Source organism: Podarcis muralis, chromosome 4, assembly GCF_964188315.1.
Source record: "Podarcis muralis chromosome 4, rPodMur119.hap1.1, whole genome shotgun sequence".
NCBI classification, from domain to species: Eukaryota; Metazoa; Chordata; class Lepidosauria; order Squamata; family Lacertidae; genus Podarcis; species Podarcis muralis.
Window position 1 is genome coordinate 71,726,153 of NC_135658.1, and position 19,530 is coordinate 71,745,682.

Consider the following 19,530-nt stretch of genomic DNA (forward strand, 5'->3'; position numbering starts at 1 on the left):
TACCTCCCAAAGTGAGTTGCGCTCAAACCCCATTGAAATCAACGTAGAGAGTTAACAAGCTCCAATGAAACCAATGGGATTTATTAGCAACACCCTGTGGCGATAAAATTATTGACCAAACATTGATATTTGAAGGTTATCTCCCTCACCCATAAACCAGCCCTTTTCCCTTTCCCTGCACATATTTGTTATATCAAACTTCTGATTTGTGTTTTAATGAAGGTTCACTTCCAAGTGAACTTAATCTTGATTTCTTTTTCATTCTTTCACTTTGGGAATATAATTAAAGTAGCTCTAAACTGATTGTCCAGTTCAGAAGTGAAATGATTGCCTTATCTTCAAGGGTCAAGAACTTCCAGCAGCGTCCAATCACTTTATCAGCAGTCATCTAACTCGTGGTGTTATCTGATTTTTTTAACAAAAGGCCTCATTTTCAGGGTACTTGGAAGTCCTGCTGGCTTATTCAAGATGAGGATGAAGCACACACTACCTGTTAACAGACTTTCTCTTGATTATTACTTTGCATGTCTAAGGGCTAAGACATTGTGAAGTTTACATGGATGAGGATGTATCAGGTGATGAGTATTCATTGCTGGTAACTGAAATTCTAAGAATTTAGAAGGCCGACTGAAGCTGGCATATTTCCCGCCTCCCCCCCCCCCCAAGAATTGTCAAATAGGGATTCCTGCCAAACTGTATTTGGGTTTTCTCTTTCTGGAAGGGAATTCTGGTTGAGCGTTTGAGTTTTTGCCATGTTCGGCAGATGAACAATTTCCAAGGTTTTCCTGTGTTAATTGTTTCTATTCATGTTGCTTACTCAAGGTTACGCTGGTTACAAAGGCAGTACAGCAGATCTTTCCAAACTCTGTGCCACGACATGTCAGTGTGTCGGCTGCGGTGTGTAGGTGTGTTGTGCGAACACACTCTGCTCTCCTCCTGGGGCTGAGAAGGGAGTGGGCAGCCTTCTGGTTTGCTTATAAAACTGAATTACTGTGTCGCGAAATGATTCATGCCTAAAAAGTGTGTCACCAACATGAAAAGCTTGGAAAGCTCAGCAGTACAGTGAACTGACTTGGGGTGTGTCAAAAGAAACCTGTTGACTCAAACAGGTATTGCAGTGAATAACTACTATTATTTACAAAGCACCTAAACATTTTTCGGCAGCGTACAGAGATTTAAAACAAAAGCAAAAACAAGGCAAGCTCATAATCTAATAGAAACAATACAGAAGGAATGAGGGACGGGAACAGAAGATGAAAACAAGCAAATGCAGCTACCAGTTCTAAAAAATTGCATAATTGTTGTTCCAGTGATTGGCTAGTGAGGAAAGAGAAGGAGACGGCAGTTGGTCACAGCCTCCTCTCTCCTTGATACACACATACTTTGGAGTGGGCTCCTTGAAGTTAAAGGACACATCGCTGGATGATTCATGACATTCAGGTGTGTGGTAGGTTTTTTTCTACTGCACACTACTTTCTGCAGATTTGGTCTCAATTCTGAGTGGTGATGTTGATCTGTAAGCTGGACAGCTTGTCCTCTTAACAGCAGTGTGTCGTTTATAGGGAACAATTAAGGGATGAAAATTCTCCTTCATCAACAAGACTAGTATGCAGTCAGTGACCAAATTACTGCTTTGCCGTAAACTTTAGTGTACCTGTCTACCCTCTGATGCAGCCAGATGGAAATGGCTGTTGAAGGAAAGGGGTTCTGGGAGAAGAAAAGCCAGTTCAGAGAACAGGTTTCTCAGTGGCAATCAGCCATAATAACTAAAAACGGGACCTCTTATTACAGGCAGCATACGTCTGATTATCACATGCTGAGACAAAACCAGGGATGGCTATTTCTAGCACGGCCTGGTTGGGATTGTTCATGGGGCGTATAACTGGGTATTGCTGAAGGCAGAATGTTTGACTAGATGGACCTTTGGTGTCATCAAGCAACGCAGTTCTAATCGGTGGTTGTCAGCTGAAAGTGCCTTCTCCCCTTTCTCTCCTAGGAAGTGGGTGTACACCTGTTACCATCAGCCTGAGCACAGGTGGCTGGGGGACTTAAGACTGACATGACGGCTTGTTTGGGGAGCAGGGCGATGGGAAACTGCAAGGGATTTGTGGGTGGAACAGTGTATGTGCTTACTGCTCTTTTCATTTTTCAGTCAGCTGGGAAGTGGCTGACCCAGCCAGCTGAGAAAACACACACACACACACACACACACACACACACACACACACACCAGCATTTACTGGTTTACTGTATTTTCTAACACCTGCCACACACCTTATTTGCATGTTGAAGCGAATCTGTGATTCAGCAGAGCTCTTGTTTCAAGTGTGCAAATTATGAACCAGGGCAGTTGTGACCATGAGACGTGCCTTTCCTGAAACCAACAATTGTGCCCCAGAGAGCAATGATATATCGGATATATATCAGAAATCATGCTGTGCTGTCAGCAAGAGAACTTGGTGACTCTGTAGCCTCACCATCATTGCGTGTATAACTCTCAGACATGTGGAACTCGCAGGCATTGTGCTGACACACTGGTAGAATTGTAGAGGTGGAAGGGACCTACTAGGGTCGTCTAGTGCAATTTAGGAATCTTTTGCCCAACATGGGGCTTGAACCTATGACCCTAGGATTAAGAGTCTGATGCTCTACCGAGGGGCAGGACTTTGCCACATGCCTCTGTCCCCCCTCACACATTTGTTTATGTGCCTGAATAGGGCTTTTGAAAAACTGCATAGTCAACAATGTGATTCACCAAGGCTCTTCTGTGGCCTTCATTGCATCGGAAAAGCTTTTTTGCCTGGAATGATCAGTTTGCAGATGACAACTGTGCACACTCACGTTGTGATGATGAGAGCCTTTGGGCCTTACAGGGACTATTGCTGAATCAGCAGATTATTTACCATTTAATACCCACTTCTTGTTTTTTAAATAATAAACATTATTACAATAAGCCCCGTATATATCTATCTATCAATAAACACTCTGTAAGATTAAATTGTGTGAAACGTGAAAAATGTATATATTACCTTATACTGCGCCATCAGTGTTCATTGTGCTTTGGACTATCACCAGCAAAAAGAAATGGGTCGCTTCTCTGAAGAGCATGCATTCAGAATTTTGACAGTGGGGAAAGTAACAAGAAATGGAGAAGGGAGGGAAATGATAGCAAGAGATAAACGTAGGCAAGTGCATTTAAACCCCTTCATTAATTGTATATGGGTGTGTGTGTGTCCCTGTGTAGAAAGGGTTGATGGGAAGTGTGGCTTAGGCCGTCTGCTGATGTCCACATGTTCAGCCTTGATGTCTGCATATGGACCTCTATGGGAATCAGAAGCTTGATCACACAGGTTCGAGCTGCTGTGGAAGTCTACCATGCAGGCTTTCCTGGTTCAGATGTCCATGCCTAATGTGTAAACATCATCCCTTTATGTACCTGGATTCCCTTCACTCAATTCACTCATGGAGAGAGCTATACTTGTGCTCAGTTAAGATATCTGAGTGATAGGGGGATTTTTGCTAAATGAAAATACTTCCAATCTAGATCTCATATTTCATGCTTATGTAGGGCCTTGATAGCCAAAGGTACTTTCCTGTTTGGCCTATCCATCAACAAACACACAACTACATGGGAAATGAAAGTAACCACAATAACAAGCTGAATACAGGAGTCTTAGCTCCAAACCCCATGATAACCGGAGACAATATTTAACTCTACAATTACCAGCTACTATACCCGGTACTGGCATTCAGACCCTGGAGAGTTGACCAAGGGTGAATACGTATAGTCTTTAGGCCAAAAAACATTAGCCAGCCCTGATATAGACAGTGGGGAGAATTTGATAGGTGGGTGAACTGAACTTGCGAGGGAAGGTCTTGATCCATTGCCATGGTTTTATTTCAAATCTCCTTCAGACTATTTTGGCTGAATTGTAACTTCAGGAAGGTAAGACTTGTAGAATTTAGCTTTGCTCAGAGTTGGAATATAAAAAAAACCCAAGCCAGCTGCTGATGCTCCATCAGTTTTGGAGCAATACAGTTCCTTTAAGTGTATGCAGGAAGCTGCTTGGAGAATTTCATCTGTTGTTTTGCTCCTTGTATGTCAAAAATGCCAGCAGCCCCCTGCCACTTCCTTGTTCCTCTGATCTTTTGTGCTGTCGTCCAATGCAACCCATTTTATCTGTTGTTTCAGGGCTGCTCTTGTCTGACATTACAAAGATTTCTCCCAGCTGTTTCCCCTTCCCTTGTTTCATCCTTGCCTTCAAAGGCTATATTGCTTTTTGTTGTGTACACCTGTTTGTTCAATGAGATCAGAGTCCCTCCCTCCCAGAATTTAGTACAATTTATGATTTTAAACAAGTAGTATTACCAATAAAAATGTAGGTCTTTTTTTCTTTTAACATGTTGGCCAGTTTTTCCCCATGTGTGCATGAACCTTGTGTGTGTGTGTATAATCTTTACAAAACTATAAAAATGCTTACAACGATCAGTAACCCAAACAATGGACTTATTGCTTCTTACATTGCCAAATCATTCTGCAATGCGAAGTAAATAAAAATTGACTGTTTTATGAAAAGAAGCTGGCTTATAGAATGTGTAGTGAGGCCTATTATTGTTATGCTTTTATGGTGTTATGGTGTAATTCCAGGCTAATGAAAAAGAGGGAAGCAAAACTGTGCATGTGTATGTATGTATGTATTGTATGTATGTACTGTATGTATGTACCAACCTAGCAATTCGAAAGCACGTCAAGGTGCAAGTAGATAAATAGGTACCGCTCCTGCGGGAAGGTAAACGGCGTTTCTGTGCGCTGCTCTGGTTCGCCAGAAGCGGCTTAGTCATGCTGGCCACATGACCCGGAAGCTGTACGCCGGCTCCCTCGGCCAGTAAAGCGAGATGAGCGCCGCAACCCCAGAGTCGGTCACGACTGGACCTAATGGTCAGGGGTCCCTTTACCCTTTACCTTTATGTATGTACTGTACGGTGCTTATATAGGATATTAATTTCTAAATCAATATTAACCTTCCAAAACTCAGAAATATTTAAAATTATTTATGTTTTATTTATTAGTTTGTAAACTTTTTATACTGCCTTTTCTCCTCAGTGCTCAAAGCAATGTAGATGGCAGTTACCTTATATTATTAGCATAACAATACTGTGAGGAAAGTTAAGGCATTCAGTTAGATTCATGGTTGACAGTACTTAGAATGTGAACCTTGGTTTTGCACATTTACACCCAGCTTTGTGTGGACAGGTGGAGTCCCCTAGCCCCAGATGACCCCCGAGCGGAATAATGACTCAAGACAACGTGCTATGGGATTAGAATTGGCCATAAGATTCACCTTCTGTTGTGTGGGCAGGGCGGTCCCTCCCCCTACCTGGCCGATCCCCTGGCAACGTCTCCCCAGGCGGGATTGGGCGATTGGCTGAGGTAGGAGGAGACCTCCAGGTATCCAGCCTGGGGTGGGCGAAGCCAGCCCGTACTACTGGGCGCCACACTGGGATCCGAGGGGCTGCACGCGACCACGCAAAAGGTGCCCCTTATTTGATGTGGTCATTCCAGCTGTTACCCATTAGGGCTTCTTTATATTGTCGACCAATATCGCCAACCAGTTTTGAAGTGGTTTCAGCCCTATGCTTAAAGGACAAAGGGTGTGACCCTGCTAATTCTTCTAGACCTCTCACTGGTTTTTGATACCACCGGCCATGGTATTTTGCCCCTAGGCTGTTTTTGTTATGAGGTCCCTCTTGTCCCCCTTTCTTTCCAACAGCTACATGAAGCTACTGTGAGGGGTGCCAAACGCATGCTGATGATTCCCTACTTTACCTTTTTTTTTTTTTTTTTTTTTTGGACATCTGAGTTAAGTGATGTCGAAAGTGCTGAAATTGGTAGTGGAATGGATGAAGGACAATAAACTGAAATACAACCCTGAAGAGGAAGACACTGAGTGTAGGCGGTTCATCTACTGGAGGAGACAGTGTTCTTCCTGTTCTGGATAGGATTGCACTCCTCTCCAGGGATCAGTGCTTCGCCTGGATCCAGATTTGTCACTTGAGATCCCTGTGAAAGAATGCCTTTCCTCAGCTAAGGCTAGTGTGTCAGGTACAACTTGTCCTAGACTGGGATAAGCTTTGCTAGCCTTCAGGTGCTGACTACTGTAATGTGGGGTTGGCTCTGAAGCTGCAGCTATTTTGCTTGGACTTTACCTTTAAAAGCCTGACATGATTTGGGGCTTGAATACTGAAGGATTACTTCCCTTCTCAAAGATGAAGGTGGTTATGTATTGAGGACACTTCTAGTGGTCCTCCACAGAGTTCACCCTCCCGAGGAGCAGTGAGTGGCAAACAAAAAAATGGCCTTCTCAATAGTGGCACCTTAGTTATGGTAGTCTTGGTTTGGGACTACGTTAATTTCTTAGCATCAGGTACATGTACAAATTAGATGGGCTTAATATATTTATCGGCATACAATTTCCCCATTTTTATAAGTTTTAGTATGTATGATTTTCTTTTGGATTAAGGGTTGGCACACATCAACTTTATGAATGTATTCTAATGAGTGATGCCTAAAATACAATAAAAATAATCTGTATATGAATCTCAGCACCTGGTGGTAACTTGATAATTCTTCCAGACTTTATAAGGGTTGTTTTTTTTTTAGCTGCTGCTTTTATTGTTTGTTTGTTTGTTTTTGTAATTATTATTACAGCTGATTTTTCTGCCCTTGTATTTTTTATTGTGATTTCTTTGTAAAGTACCCTGGAAACATGGATAAAACCACTGTTTTGTGTTTTTAATTTTATATAAGAGGATTTTTTTTTATGTGGTGGTTGGCTGCAGCAACTGTATGCTACTGGTGTTCTTCATTATGATCCATAAAATAATACCTTTGTAACTGCTGCAAGAACAATCACCACATAAAATGAAATGGCTGTAGCTGAATATTTTGTTACAGGGAGTAATGTAAGCATTGTAGTAAAATAGATCTTAACCTGAAATACTTTTCTCTTTTCATGCAGTTTTTCCTCTTCAAAATGGGAATGTTGCCATAGTGACCGGAGGCACTAGAGGAATTGGTTACCATACTGTGAAGTATTTGGCAAGACTTGGCATGCACGTCATAATAGGTACTGTTGGTATTGCAATGATAAAAATATTTATTAACAATGTAATGTCATGTAATTTGATTTAATTATTAGTTACCTTTGCATCGCATTATTTGCCCCAGGAGCTCTGAGTAGAATTGCAAGCCTAGCCATCACCCTCATATGTTGGTTCAGTTGAGAGATGATAATGATAACTCATAGTCTCTTCCATAGACATAAAGCAAAGTAAAATTTAGCACCAACAGTAATGCATTGAAATTATGGAACATTGGCCAGGATCCTAGAGGATTGCAACCAGTAGGGGTTACTTCTTATGCAAAATAGATTCTTTCAACACAGTTTGATTTTCCAGGTGCAAGGTTCTTGCGAAAGCTATGTGGAGAAAATAAATAACAATACTAATTGCTGTGCTTGCAGAAGCTTTTTTTGCGGGTACCGAAGATATAGATTAGGCATAGGCAAACTCGGTCCTCCAGATGTTTTGGGACTACAATTCCCAGCACCCCTGACCACTGGTCTAAGGATCATGGGAGTTGTAGTCCCAAACCATCTGGAGGGCCAAGTTTGCGTATGCCTGATATAGATGGAGTCGAAGTGAGTTCCGCTGTTAAAGTAAATGGCACCTTGTGTTCCCTGGTCAGTATGGAACAAATGATAAAATTAATGCCGTTGTTAATGAAGTTGATTAAATTGGCCTGTAAACTAAGGACACGGTTTGGAATTTTGAGTACAGTGGCATCTCTCTAACCTCTGGGTTGTTGGTTGTTTTTTTTTTGGGGGGGGGGTTGGAAGCTCATAAAAAGCATCAAGTTCAATGTTTGTCCAAATTTGAATTACATGCAGCTGAGTTCCATGGTAGCTGTGATTATGGTTTGTTTGTTTTTTTAAGCTGAAATGTCATTCATTTGCATTTCACTCTGAATGGCCTTATTTTAGTTCCTTAAAATGTGCCAGTTTGTTTATTTGAAGAAATGGCTGGCCTGACTTCCATGTCTGTTTGGGTTACCTTGTCAGTAGTTAGAAAAATTTCAGTCTGTGACTTGGGTAAACAAAATGTCTCTTCTTTACTTTCTAGGCAGCATTAGGCTTGACAGCCTGTATCATCTGATAGACAATGCACTGCTTTACATGTCTTCTAAATGTTCTAATATAACTGCCCCTGCTGTGACTGCACTTCAGGAGATAAAATGTTATTTTTATTACCTTTTCCCTAGCTATGTAACACAGTAAGACTAGAAAGAGTTTGGCATTTCATCTGCACAGGGAGATCCTATGTGACTACGATAAAATATACTTGCCAAGGCTTCGTGCTACAAATAATTATAGGCACACAGCTATACTCCTTCTGTTACATAAATAGTAGAGAAGGAATATGGAAAGTTTCCCACCATAATTCTTATCACCAATGAAAAATTAATATCTGGCAAAATAAACAGTTGTTTATGTTTTACCAAGACAGCATGTTCATAAAAATAATGATTTTGAGATACTGATAATAAATCATCCTGGAAAGTACACTGAGAAAAAGGAAGATTTTTGGCTGGGTTTCTATGCACAGATACAGTTTTGCATAGCTGAGGTTCAGATCATGGAAGATGCTACAGTGAGCAGCATTCTGAGTTTCTTGTATGAATTTCAGAATGAAAACAGGGCTCTTAGCTGCCATCCATCGCTTTTTACCATCTGGTTGCTTTGAGTAAACCTCTTTACCTTGTCATTTTAGTGTTGATTTATATGTTCAACATTATTTATGTTTAGCTTTTATTGTAACGTGAGTTTTTAATCTCAGCAATTTATGAGCCTTTGAGTTGCAATTTCTTTTTGCATCCCTTCACATATATGCTCCACATCAATATTTTCATCCACTACATTTGCAGCAAGCCAACCTGTAACAAAAACGTTTGTTCTTTTGCCTTTCAGAATGGTTGGTTTTCTTCTGCTTCTTTATTTGAGGAGACATTGCTTATGGACAATCCTTACTGCTTTATTTTTTAGCAATATCTGGGTGAAAACGAAAAGAACTAGTTGCAACCAGTTCTGTGTGCGCAACAGAGCTCTGGGTTTGGTTTTGTTTAACAGCAGCCACTTCCACCCCATGGCAAACTGCTTTTGGAATAGTGGGAACTAGTTGGAATCTTGGCCTTGTCACGCAGCAAGTCTACAAAGAGCTGTGGATCTCTTGTTTTCTAAGAAGTAAGACTGCTGAAGTTATCCTGACCCCCTGCTGCTTCCTGGTGTTAGGGAAGGGCCTGTTCCAAGGTTTTTCTTTTAACCAAGTTTCACAAACTTATTTCAAACTTTGTTTAAGAGGAGAACCCAGGCTGATATGAACCAAACTTTGCGCCAGTGTAGGGGGGGGGGGGGAGGGAGGCTCATGATAGTCAAGGCAAACAAGGGAATTTATTGGAGAGGGTACATTCACCTAAGATAGGGAGTTAAGGGAGTACCTGAGTCCACGGTCCATTCCTGATCTCTTATCTATCGTTAAGTGGCCAACAGCAGAATTTCTGAACTGAACTGCAGAAGCAGTGCAATTACACAGACTTAAATGCACATCAACAACAGTAACTGAAGAAGCACCCAAATCTTCCCCTTGCAAACTGAAATATGCATGCTTGGTAAGCAATTACTTAATTTGGCTTTCCTTCTCTTGAAGTCTGTGGGTATATAATCTACCACCCCCTTTATGAGAGGCAACGTTACTCTGCTTGGAGTGTGGAATGTTAAATTAATACAATAATGTTGCTTTTGTTTTAACTACTTATATGTGTTTTTATATCGTATTTTTATCTTGTGAACTGCCCTGAGATCTTTTGATGAAGGGCTGTATATAAATCTTAATGATAATAATATAGAATTTTATGTATTCATTTTAAAATATATATGTTACCTTGAGAGTTTAACTTAACATAATATATTAACATAATAATTTAAAAGTGCAGCTTCAGCAATAATAAAAGAAAACAAATTAAAACAAAAATAACAGACTAAGGAAATACAACACAATTTCTAGAAGACGTGTTTAGAAATATTATTCATCTGGAACTGCATCCATATGGAAGTGCTCGGGTTTTCTTAAAATAATGAATATGCAGCATGAAATATGTTAATATGCAATATGTTGTCCAGATGAAATTAATATTATCAGGACTTAGACAAGACTCTGGAGGCTCTTAATAAGCCTGCTTGCTGTACCGCAGCTGATGGATGAGGAAGAAGATCAGATGAAATTCTTGCAGGGATTATCATAGAAGCTTCCTTTCCCCCCAGCATAGCTACATCCAGTACTATGGCACACATTGGATTTTAATTCCCTGCTGTAGAAAATCACTTAGGCTGAAAAAGTGAGGAGATTTGATCTCATGCCCATAGCTTCGTTCAATGAGAACTCCATGGATATGGCAGTTTTACTGGAGGGTTTGTTCGTTGACACTGCATCTATTTTTAGGGATTAGGATCAAACTGAATGTTTGCGCTGTGTAACCCCCAAGATTATTTCTATGGTGAAAACAAATACTGTTAAGAGTTATTTTCCCTCTTTCTTTTGTTTAACTTTCTTCCTGCCGCCCCACCCCACTCCACTGTTAAATAAAAAGAGATCAGCCAGGCAGTGCCGATATAATTGAAAAGCTGATCTAATAGATGCAGAGTCAATTGCAGACCAGTGTTCATGTCAGGAGTTTGCAGACAAAAATTGCTGTCTGTGTCTATAACTTTTAAATCTTATAAAGACTGCCCATTTGAAATGGTTACATAAGATTTTATTTGGGAAGTGTGGGGGGGGGGTAGATTGCATAGGAGAATGAAATCTATAGTGAATGCTAGAAAATTAACCAGTTACAAACTACTTTCAGAAAAAGCACAAGGAAAATGAATGTGTGTGTGATCTTTTTGGTCAGCTTTACATTTACCTATAGGCATTGTTGCACAGCGATCAGGACCTAAGGGATATTCTTTAAAATCTGTGGCAAGCAAAGAATGATTGTTATGAAAGTGGAGAGACTGTGGAGTTATTAACTAGTTTAGAAGAGTTCAAATTAATTTTGAAGGTTTGGCTATAGGCTTTGGTTTTGGGTTTGACATGAAATACAGAATTCGTCCTAAAAATTCAACCTGAACATTCATTTTGATACCTCACCCTTCAGTGCAGATATTTCATTACAACATTTTCCTGTTTTGTTAATGGTTGTAGGGACCAGCTTGATATTCAAAACTGAAATGTAGAGTTGTATCCAGAATTTATGCCAAATAATCTTCCCATATTTCTCCACACCTCTGCCTTCAAGGAAAATAGGACATATATTACTGTTCTTTCTATTTCCTCCACTCCCCAGCTTGAAAATGAATGCAAAAGTTGATCATGTATTTGAACAGCAGTGTATTCTGCTTTTACCTGCATTCCCTGCCCTCACCTCACTAAAATGGATCAGAGGTCAAGCTGCTTCAAATACAGAAATGTGCCATAAATTTACAAACCAAGTTTCAGTCCTTAAGTGAGAGGAAACGCATCACATTTCTGTTGGCTATTTACAGTTTAGTAGCGCTGCAGAGAGCTTGCTGGGGAGACCATGCATTAAAAAGGGACTCAAAAATAACTTAAACAAGGTTTTAATAAGAAAAACAAAAACTCCTTATACACTAAATACATCATCAACAACAAACCAGACCCAACCACCAACCCATCCCCCAGGGTAATGGGAGAGCTAGGTGCTGCTCCTTATATACTACACCCAATTGCTGACACAGCTTAATCAATACAACTCAGCAGCACCTGCTATGTTTCACAGCTGTAAAGCTGGGTCTCGTTATTTGCTCTGGCCCTTGCTCTGGCCCCTTAAAGACATACACATCAGGTGGAACAATGATGAACCTTTACATTTAAAGAAACCATTCAACAATTTCTCCCTTTCTGTCTGTCATAGCTTAATTGAAAAGAGATGTGCAGTTGGGCTGATATCTCATCTGAAACATGTATTTATGTTCTGAACGTGTACCAAATTTTATTCCAGGATCTCGGTGTTCAGGAGAGATGCTGTGTTTTTAAGTCAATACTGAATGGGCAATTAAGCTTTTCTCTACCAAGGCCTTATTTCACTCAGCCAATAACAGAATTCTTTCTTATATTTATTGTAACTCCCCCCCTCCCCTTCTCTGCTTCCTTTGCTTAAACATTTAAGCATTTCAGGTGTATATTTTTCTTTTTGCAGGATTTATAATTGCTCTTTAAGTCTGTACTCTGCAATATTGACAGTTTTTCACAGTTATTTTTCTCTATCTTGAACAGCTGGAAACAAGGAAAAAGAAGGCCAAGAAACTGTGATGAAAATAAAAGAAGAAGCTTTAAATGCAAAAGGTACTTCTATATGCCTTTCCCAGCAAAATTAAAAATCAAACCTCTTCATCAATGTATTTTTCTCATGGGCGCTTTTCAGTTCAAGGTACTGATTGTGTGGACTTTTCACAAACATGTATGTGACACTTGTCATTGAAGTAATCAATTGACCATGTATAGGGCAAGGTAATCTTGCAAGGAAACTGGTCACAAGCTGTTAAGGGCCTTAGATACTAATACAGTGATATCTCAGGTTACAGATGCTTCAGGTTACAGACTCCGCTAACCCAGAAATAGTACCTCAGGCTAAGAACTTTGCTTCAGGATGAGAACAGAAATCGTGCAGCAGCAGCGCAGCGCAGCGGCAGCAGGAGGCCACATTAGCTAAAGTGGTGCTTCAGGTTAAGAACAGTTTCAGGTTAAGAACGGACCTCCAGAATTAATTAAGTTCTTAACCCGAGGTACCACTGTAGTTATGCCTTGTCAGGACAGATTTGGATGTAAATAAATGATAGCTGTTCTGACTGGATAAGGGTAGTGACACGTTCTGCCTTTCTTCTTTCCCAAGATCTATGTGCCAGTGCTCCTTTAAAGCAGTTCTCACCCATCCATGAGGCGGGGTGAAGCAGCCCCCTCAGGTGGTGGAAGTGCAAGAAGTGGTCCACCGCTTCTGATGCTGGCAAAATGCTCCCTCTCACCAACTTTCAGTGAGAGGAAGGCATTCCAGCATGCAATGTTGCTGCTCCCTGGTGTGGAGAAGACGAGTGCCAAGGCCTTGCAGAATGCCCCCCCCCTTGACGAATTTTGGTGAGGCGGGTGTTCTGGCAGCGGGGGCAGGTGGGGCATGGTGGGGGAGCAGGAGGTGGCACATTCCCATTTCGCCTCAAGTGGTGAAATGGGACAGGCTGCCCCTGTTTTACAGTGTGCTCATGAGAGCTTGCGCAGCCGTCTGATTCTCACCATAGTTGCTGTTGTTTCTAGTGACGCTGAAGAAGGGGAAATGGGGCGCTTTTTTTCCCAGCCGGAACTCATTTCTGGCACCTCTCAGGTGGGCACCATTTGCCTTTCTAAGAGAACGAGGGTGGCGTTCGTGGTGAGTTCCAGCACATATTTTTCTTCAGAAATAGCACTGGGAAAATGCACACAGAGGCCACGTGAGAGATGATTAGGCAAGTGGGGAATTGCATGGTTCACTTGGGATATTTGCATAGATCAGTCATTGCTTTTTACTGCAAAAACACATGGTTCACAGTTGCTTTTTTGTAAGAAGCCTGCAGACTGTAAATTAGAACAGTAGTGGGAATAGCACAGTTGATACATGTGTGTGTGTGTACGCAAAAACACAGTATTTGTTCATAATTAGAGTTTAACTTGGGAAACAAACCAGGGCAGATGGTTGAGAGTGGTTGTTGGTTTGCTTGCTTGCTTGCTTGTTTGTTTTAAGACCCAAAGGGGGGCATCAGCCTATGTGGCAAAGGGTATTGTTTGTGAGTAAGGCAGAGTTGACATTTAGCCTCCATTTTCTCGGAAGATGCTTTCAAACCATGAGAAGAGAATATTCCATATGTAATGCAATGAGCACAAATATTTCTACTGTAAGATAGCAGTTATGACAAGCCGAGAGGGAACAGAACATCAGTTTGACAGTAAGCAAACCCTGATAAGATTCTCGTGAAACCTTTTAAAATAACTTGTCTAGACAATTTTTTTTTTTTAAGTCTGTACCGTCTAAATTTATTTGCGTAGATAATTGGCAAAGGATTAAAAGAACTGTTAGGATTTTTTTAAAGTTAGTTTCCTGGTTTCAGGTAGTATTGCAGAGCTGTGCAAAGATGCTTGTGCCACCACATTCTCCCTTCCTTTATCTACAGCGTCTTCATTTTCTTAGTATGCTAAACAAACATCTGATAAACAGTGACATGATAGCCATGTAGAGGGCAAGAGTGCAGCCTTTCAGATGTCCTGTGTTGTTTGTTCTTTGACTGGTCAACTCCTTCCAGGACTGTGTATATCACTGCTTGGTCCCACAGTGAGGTTAGCTGTTCTGTGGTTCCAGAAGACACTCTTAACTAAAGTTACCAGTGAGTAAGAGGAGCTGACACGTGCAAGCCAACATCCCCAGTGAATGAAGCCATGGGCAATGCAGTCTGTAGGACTCGTCTGAGAAGTGGCAGTTTCTGATGGCTGTAGATGCATAGCCAATAGTTAGGGTTGATGAAGGCCTCTGGTCTATAGCCATATGGACCAGTTTAGTCTTGGATATGGAGCATTGGCCCATGATCTTCTGCCACCAGGAGCTTGTTCAGGCAGCACAACCCAGAATATCATCACCATCACCATTATTATGCATTCATCTGTAGTGCAACGGTTGTCATAGTGTTGTATCCAGTGCTGCAATAGTAGAGTTCCACTTGTGCAACAGTATTTTCTCTTCTTCTCCCCACACGTGCCCAGAATAAGCTCCAGAGCCACTGGAGCAGATTTGAGGTTCCGATGTGGGTTGCAGAGGAGAGGAGGGGAAATTCTTGTTGCACAACATGAAGTCTGCTAAGTGAACAGAGCAGCAGCATTGGTGCAACCCATGATTTTAACATTTTGATATTGTGAGACTTGCGCTAAAGTATAAAACTAAATCCAAATTTAAAGCATGTCACATGCCTTCTTTCCATATGGCAAAGGTTTGAAATGAAAATGCACTTATTAAGGCATTGTACATGGCAGACATTTGATTTGCATGGACAAAGATTTCTATTGTGTCCTAGTTCCCCCCCCCCCGTGGAAGCAAAATGCATTGGGCACTTTATTTGCACAATTTTCCTGGAGCAACAGATTTCACCAGGAGTAACTTGCAACAAATGTATCATTGATTTAAGCTGGAGACTGCTTCCTTTGAGGAAGATGTATTTTTTCAAACTGTAATTAGGGTGTCTCGTAGTTTTCTCAAGAAGAACATTTTCATCAGTGCAAGATCAGAGGGAGAAAAGGAATTACATACAGTGGTACCTCTAGTTGCGGACACAATCCGTTCCGGGGTGCTGTTCGCACCCCAAAAAGTCCGCAACTAGAGCGGCGCTTCTGCGTACGCGCAGAACGTGATAGAGCACTTCTGTGCATGTGCAAAGCGCACAGAATGCTTCTGCGTGTGCACGCACGGTGAAACCTGGAAGTATACACTTCCGGGTTTGCTGTGTTCGCAAGCCGAAAAGACGCAACATGAACCTAACACAACACAAGGTATGACTGTAGTGCTTATTTTGCAAGCCTGGCTTGTGAAGGCTACTGCTTCCTTCTTTTAACAGCTGTTTCAGTACAAGGTGAATGCAGAATTAGGTATTATGATAATGCTTATTTTATTAGTTATTAGGTATCTATATATGATATTCATTACACAACCTCCTTGTCAAGATGCTTCCGATTAGCATGTATTTATGCTTAATTTGCTACCTGAATTTTACATTTGTCTTCTTGGATCTAATTTTTGTAATTCTGTTTTCAGACGGCGAAGTTCCCTTAGCAATCTCTTATTCCAAGCACATCCATAATATAAGGAAGACTTTGAGTAGCATATAATATATATTCATTAATAATCTGTGTCTTGATAACCACCGAGACAAAAGCTGATTTCATGTAAAATGCATAAACCAGAAGAATCTGAATACCAGATGGAGTTGGTGTCTGAATGAGCATAGGTGGTTGCCATAGTAAATAGAAATGGTTTGGACTGGGAGACTGATACCACCCAGTAGTCTGTCATTTGAATGGCTGCTACTGTTGAACAAGGGAGGAGCAAATGGAATACTATTGTGGATGGAGGACAGGTCAGCATCCCTGATTTTAAAAAACAGCAACCCAATAATACAGAATTACATTTGGGTTTTAACTGAGGGGATACATGGAAGGGTTGGGCTGTGTGGGTAGTGATCTGGAATGAGTCAAGAGCTGGGAACTGGAAGTCAGGTCTGAAGAGCAAACGGGATCAGAGGAGAAACCAGAAGGCAGGATTGGAGAACAGGTCGGAAGCAAAGACTTGCTGGACCTTGTTGCTCACTGAGACAGGAAGTTCTACCATGCTGCCCAGGATGAGTCAACCTGTGTGGCACCAGTCTGAATATTTCAGTGCCTTTGCTCATCCAATAGGGCAGTGGTCAGCAGTCCTGATAGGAGAACCATTGGGTGGGGCATGCGCATAGACAGCGACTATGGCTTCGTGTTGATTCTTCTATGGAAGCAGCAAATGCATTTTTCTTCTGAATGCCAGTTGCTTGGGTGAAGACCTTGCTCCTTCACTGTTGACTTCCCAGAGGCATCAGGATTGCATGAAACTGGGTGCTTGACAAAAGAGGCTTTTAGCCTGAGCCAGCAGAGCTGCTCTTAATGCTATGTAGGTTACTGCCATACATATGAGGAGAAGATAATCAGAGCAGACCTGGAGAACTAGGTATGTCCCAGTTTTTGCTTAGCTTGCAGCAAAAGCAAGCTCCTTCAGGTCATCATCCAGGTTGTTACTGCAGGACAAGTGAACTCTTGGAGCAGGGCTTGTATTTGTAGCAATGTCACCTGGAATGGCAGTGTGGCAATAACTCCAAAACTACCATTGTGACTACAACATTTCATTGCAGGGTTATAAATACACTGGCCAGGGGCTTTGGATTCCAACATGCTCCTTCACCACCACCACCACAACAACAACTTATTTATACCTCGCCCATCTGGCTGGGCTTCCCCAGCCACTCTGGGCGGCTTCCAACACAATATTTAAAATACAATAAAACATCAAAGATTAAAAATGCTCCTAAACAGGGCTGCCTTCACTACTAAAGTGGTACCTCTGGTTACAAACCTAATTCGTTCCCGAGGTCTGTTCTTAACCTGAAACCGTTCTTATCCTGAGGTACCACTTTAGCTAATGGGGCCTCTCGCCGCCACGTGATTTCTGTTCTCATCCTGAGTTAAAGTTCTTAACCCGAGATACTACTTAGCGAAGTCTGTAACCCAAAGTGTTTGTAACACAAGGCGTTTGTAACCCAAGGTGCAACTGTAGTCTGTTTCTCCAATTAGAGACTGTTGCAAGCTAGCATTTGGTGTTATATTAGCTTTCCCCAAAGAACCCTAATAATTAAAGCTGAGAATGGCGCTGAAAAATTCAAGTTAGAGATCCCTTCCCTGACCCAAAGTTTCCTTGGTGAAGGGTGTGACTGTTAATCTACACTACCGTCTTAAATCAGTTTCCCCCCTCTATGCCAGTATGTTAGTTCACATGATACCATGACAACCAGTCACTTAACTTTGATTGCTTTCAGACAGTTATATATTCAGATTTTATTTTCTTCCTCTTAATAGCATCCGGTGTGTTAGATGCATTTTATAATCCAGAGTGACCAGGGCCAGATTTAGATTTGATGAGGCCCTAAGCTACTGAAAGTAATGGGGCCCTTTATATGTCCAGCTGCCCTTTGTCAACAACAAATTGTCACTGTTTTTTGTGTTGAATACATGCTATATGGTAATTCATGGACCTTCTAGGTATCTAAAGCCATTTGCACATAACAGATAGGAGCCTACACAACACAAAGCACTGTTGCTGTGTGTAGGTTTTATTTTATCTATTTTCTATCGTATATTTTGGAAATGTACATCCAGTTTTTTCCCCTTCAAATTTTTTTGGGGCCCCCAAGAGAGTGGCGCCCTAAGCTATAGCTTGTTTAGCTTATACATAAATCTGGCACTAAGAGTGACCTCATAGTGGCTTACATGTGGCGCCAGAACAGTTTGTGGCAGTTAAAGATGATGCACAAAATGTGTGCTAGGTATTCAGTGAAATGCCACAGAGCTCCTCCCTGTCTTATATCTTCCCTGGAAAAGAAACAAAAACAAAATTAGATGGGGACCTTTTGTGGATCTTAAGCTATGGTTTGGCTGAAGGAGGTATAGAAAGCAAACCAGAACAATTGAGAGTTGATAGTATGCATATTTATGAAAGAGAAATTCCATTGCCCTGGCAGGCTAATTAATGTTAACTGTGGTTTAACTTTAATGAGCTTCATTACAACATTATTATAGAATTAATTATTATTTAATAACTGTTTATTGCAACAAGAAAGATAGGTTCTCATTGAGTGTTCTCATTTTCAAGTTTGATCAGTGACAGTTTTATTTTCTCCTTCCAGTCAATTCAGCTGAACTCCAGGGGAAGTAGGAGGAGGGATTTTTGTAACTATTGTAATTTTCTGTTTATAGAAGTTAGATTATCATTGTTGTCTCATTTACACATGTATGCTCATTGTATTATGTACCTGTTCTGGATATCAGTGTCATGCTTGTACAGTGCACAGCTTATGGAATTATTATTATTATTATTATTATTATTATTATTATTATTATTATTATTATTATTATTTTCTCTCAAATCCTGGTTTCAAATCTTGGTTTAAGGCTAGGAAACCCTGGTTAAGGCTAGCAGGAAAAATCTGAACTGAATAGGGTGTTTACACGGGCCTACTTGCCCATATGCAGCTTGTCACGCTGGCCACGTGACCCAGAAGTGTCTGCGGACAGCGCTGGCTCCCGGCCTATAGAGTGAGATGAGCACACAACCCTAGAGTCTGGCAAGACTGGCCCGTACGGGCAGGAGTACCTTTACCTTTACTTTTACTTGCCCATATTGCTGAGCCATGATTCCTCATCCTGGAAGTTTTGTTTAGCTTTGGCATAAAATATGAAGTTCAATGAATTTATCATCAAAGTCTGTGCCAGTGTTTTTGATCCTAGTAATTTCACATCATATTTCTGGACTTCCTTTTTCTCTTTACTTATACTTTTTTGGAGGGTAAGGTGAAGCTTCTAGTATCTTGATGGGATATACGTACTTTGCCCTGGGCTTTTCAAATAGTTATACTAGGGCATTTTGTTGTCTGGTAGTGTTGGTGACATTATCTGTCACGATTGCCTGCCTTGTTTCCCTTTCATAGCCAACATCCATGTCTGGTCCTTTATTTAGCTTTCTGTTTACTGCTGTGTTCTCTAGCAAAGATTACTATTGATTTTCACAGACCTTGGGAAAAGAGAGAGCTTTTCAGCGATTGTCACTTCAAG

At 41.1% G+C, this 19,530-nt stretch overlaps 1 protein-coding gene across 1 annotated transcript in view; it reads left to right on the plus strand.

Moving 5' to 3' along the window:
* DHRSX (dehydrogenase/reductase X-linked) overlaps window positions 1–19,530 on the plus strand; it is a 96,802-nt gene that overhangs the window by 15,308 nt on the left and 61,964 nt on the right. Inside the window, exons 2-3 of the mRNA XM_028727772.2 lie at window positions 7,020–7,127; window positions 12,391–12,459. Of these exons, the coding sequence (XP_028583605.2) occupies window positions 7,020–7,127; window positions 12,391–12,459 (177 nt within the window). The remainder of the gene's footprint in view (window positions 1–7,019; window positions 7,128–12,390; window positions 12,460–19,530) is intronic.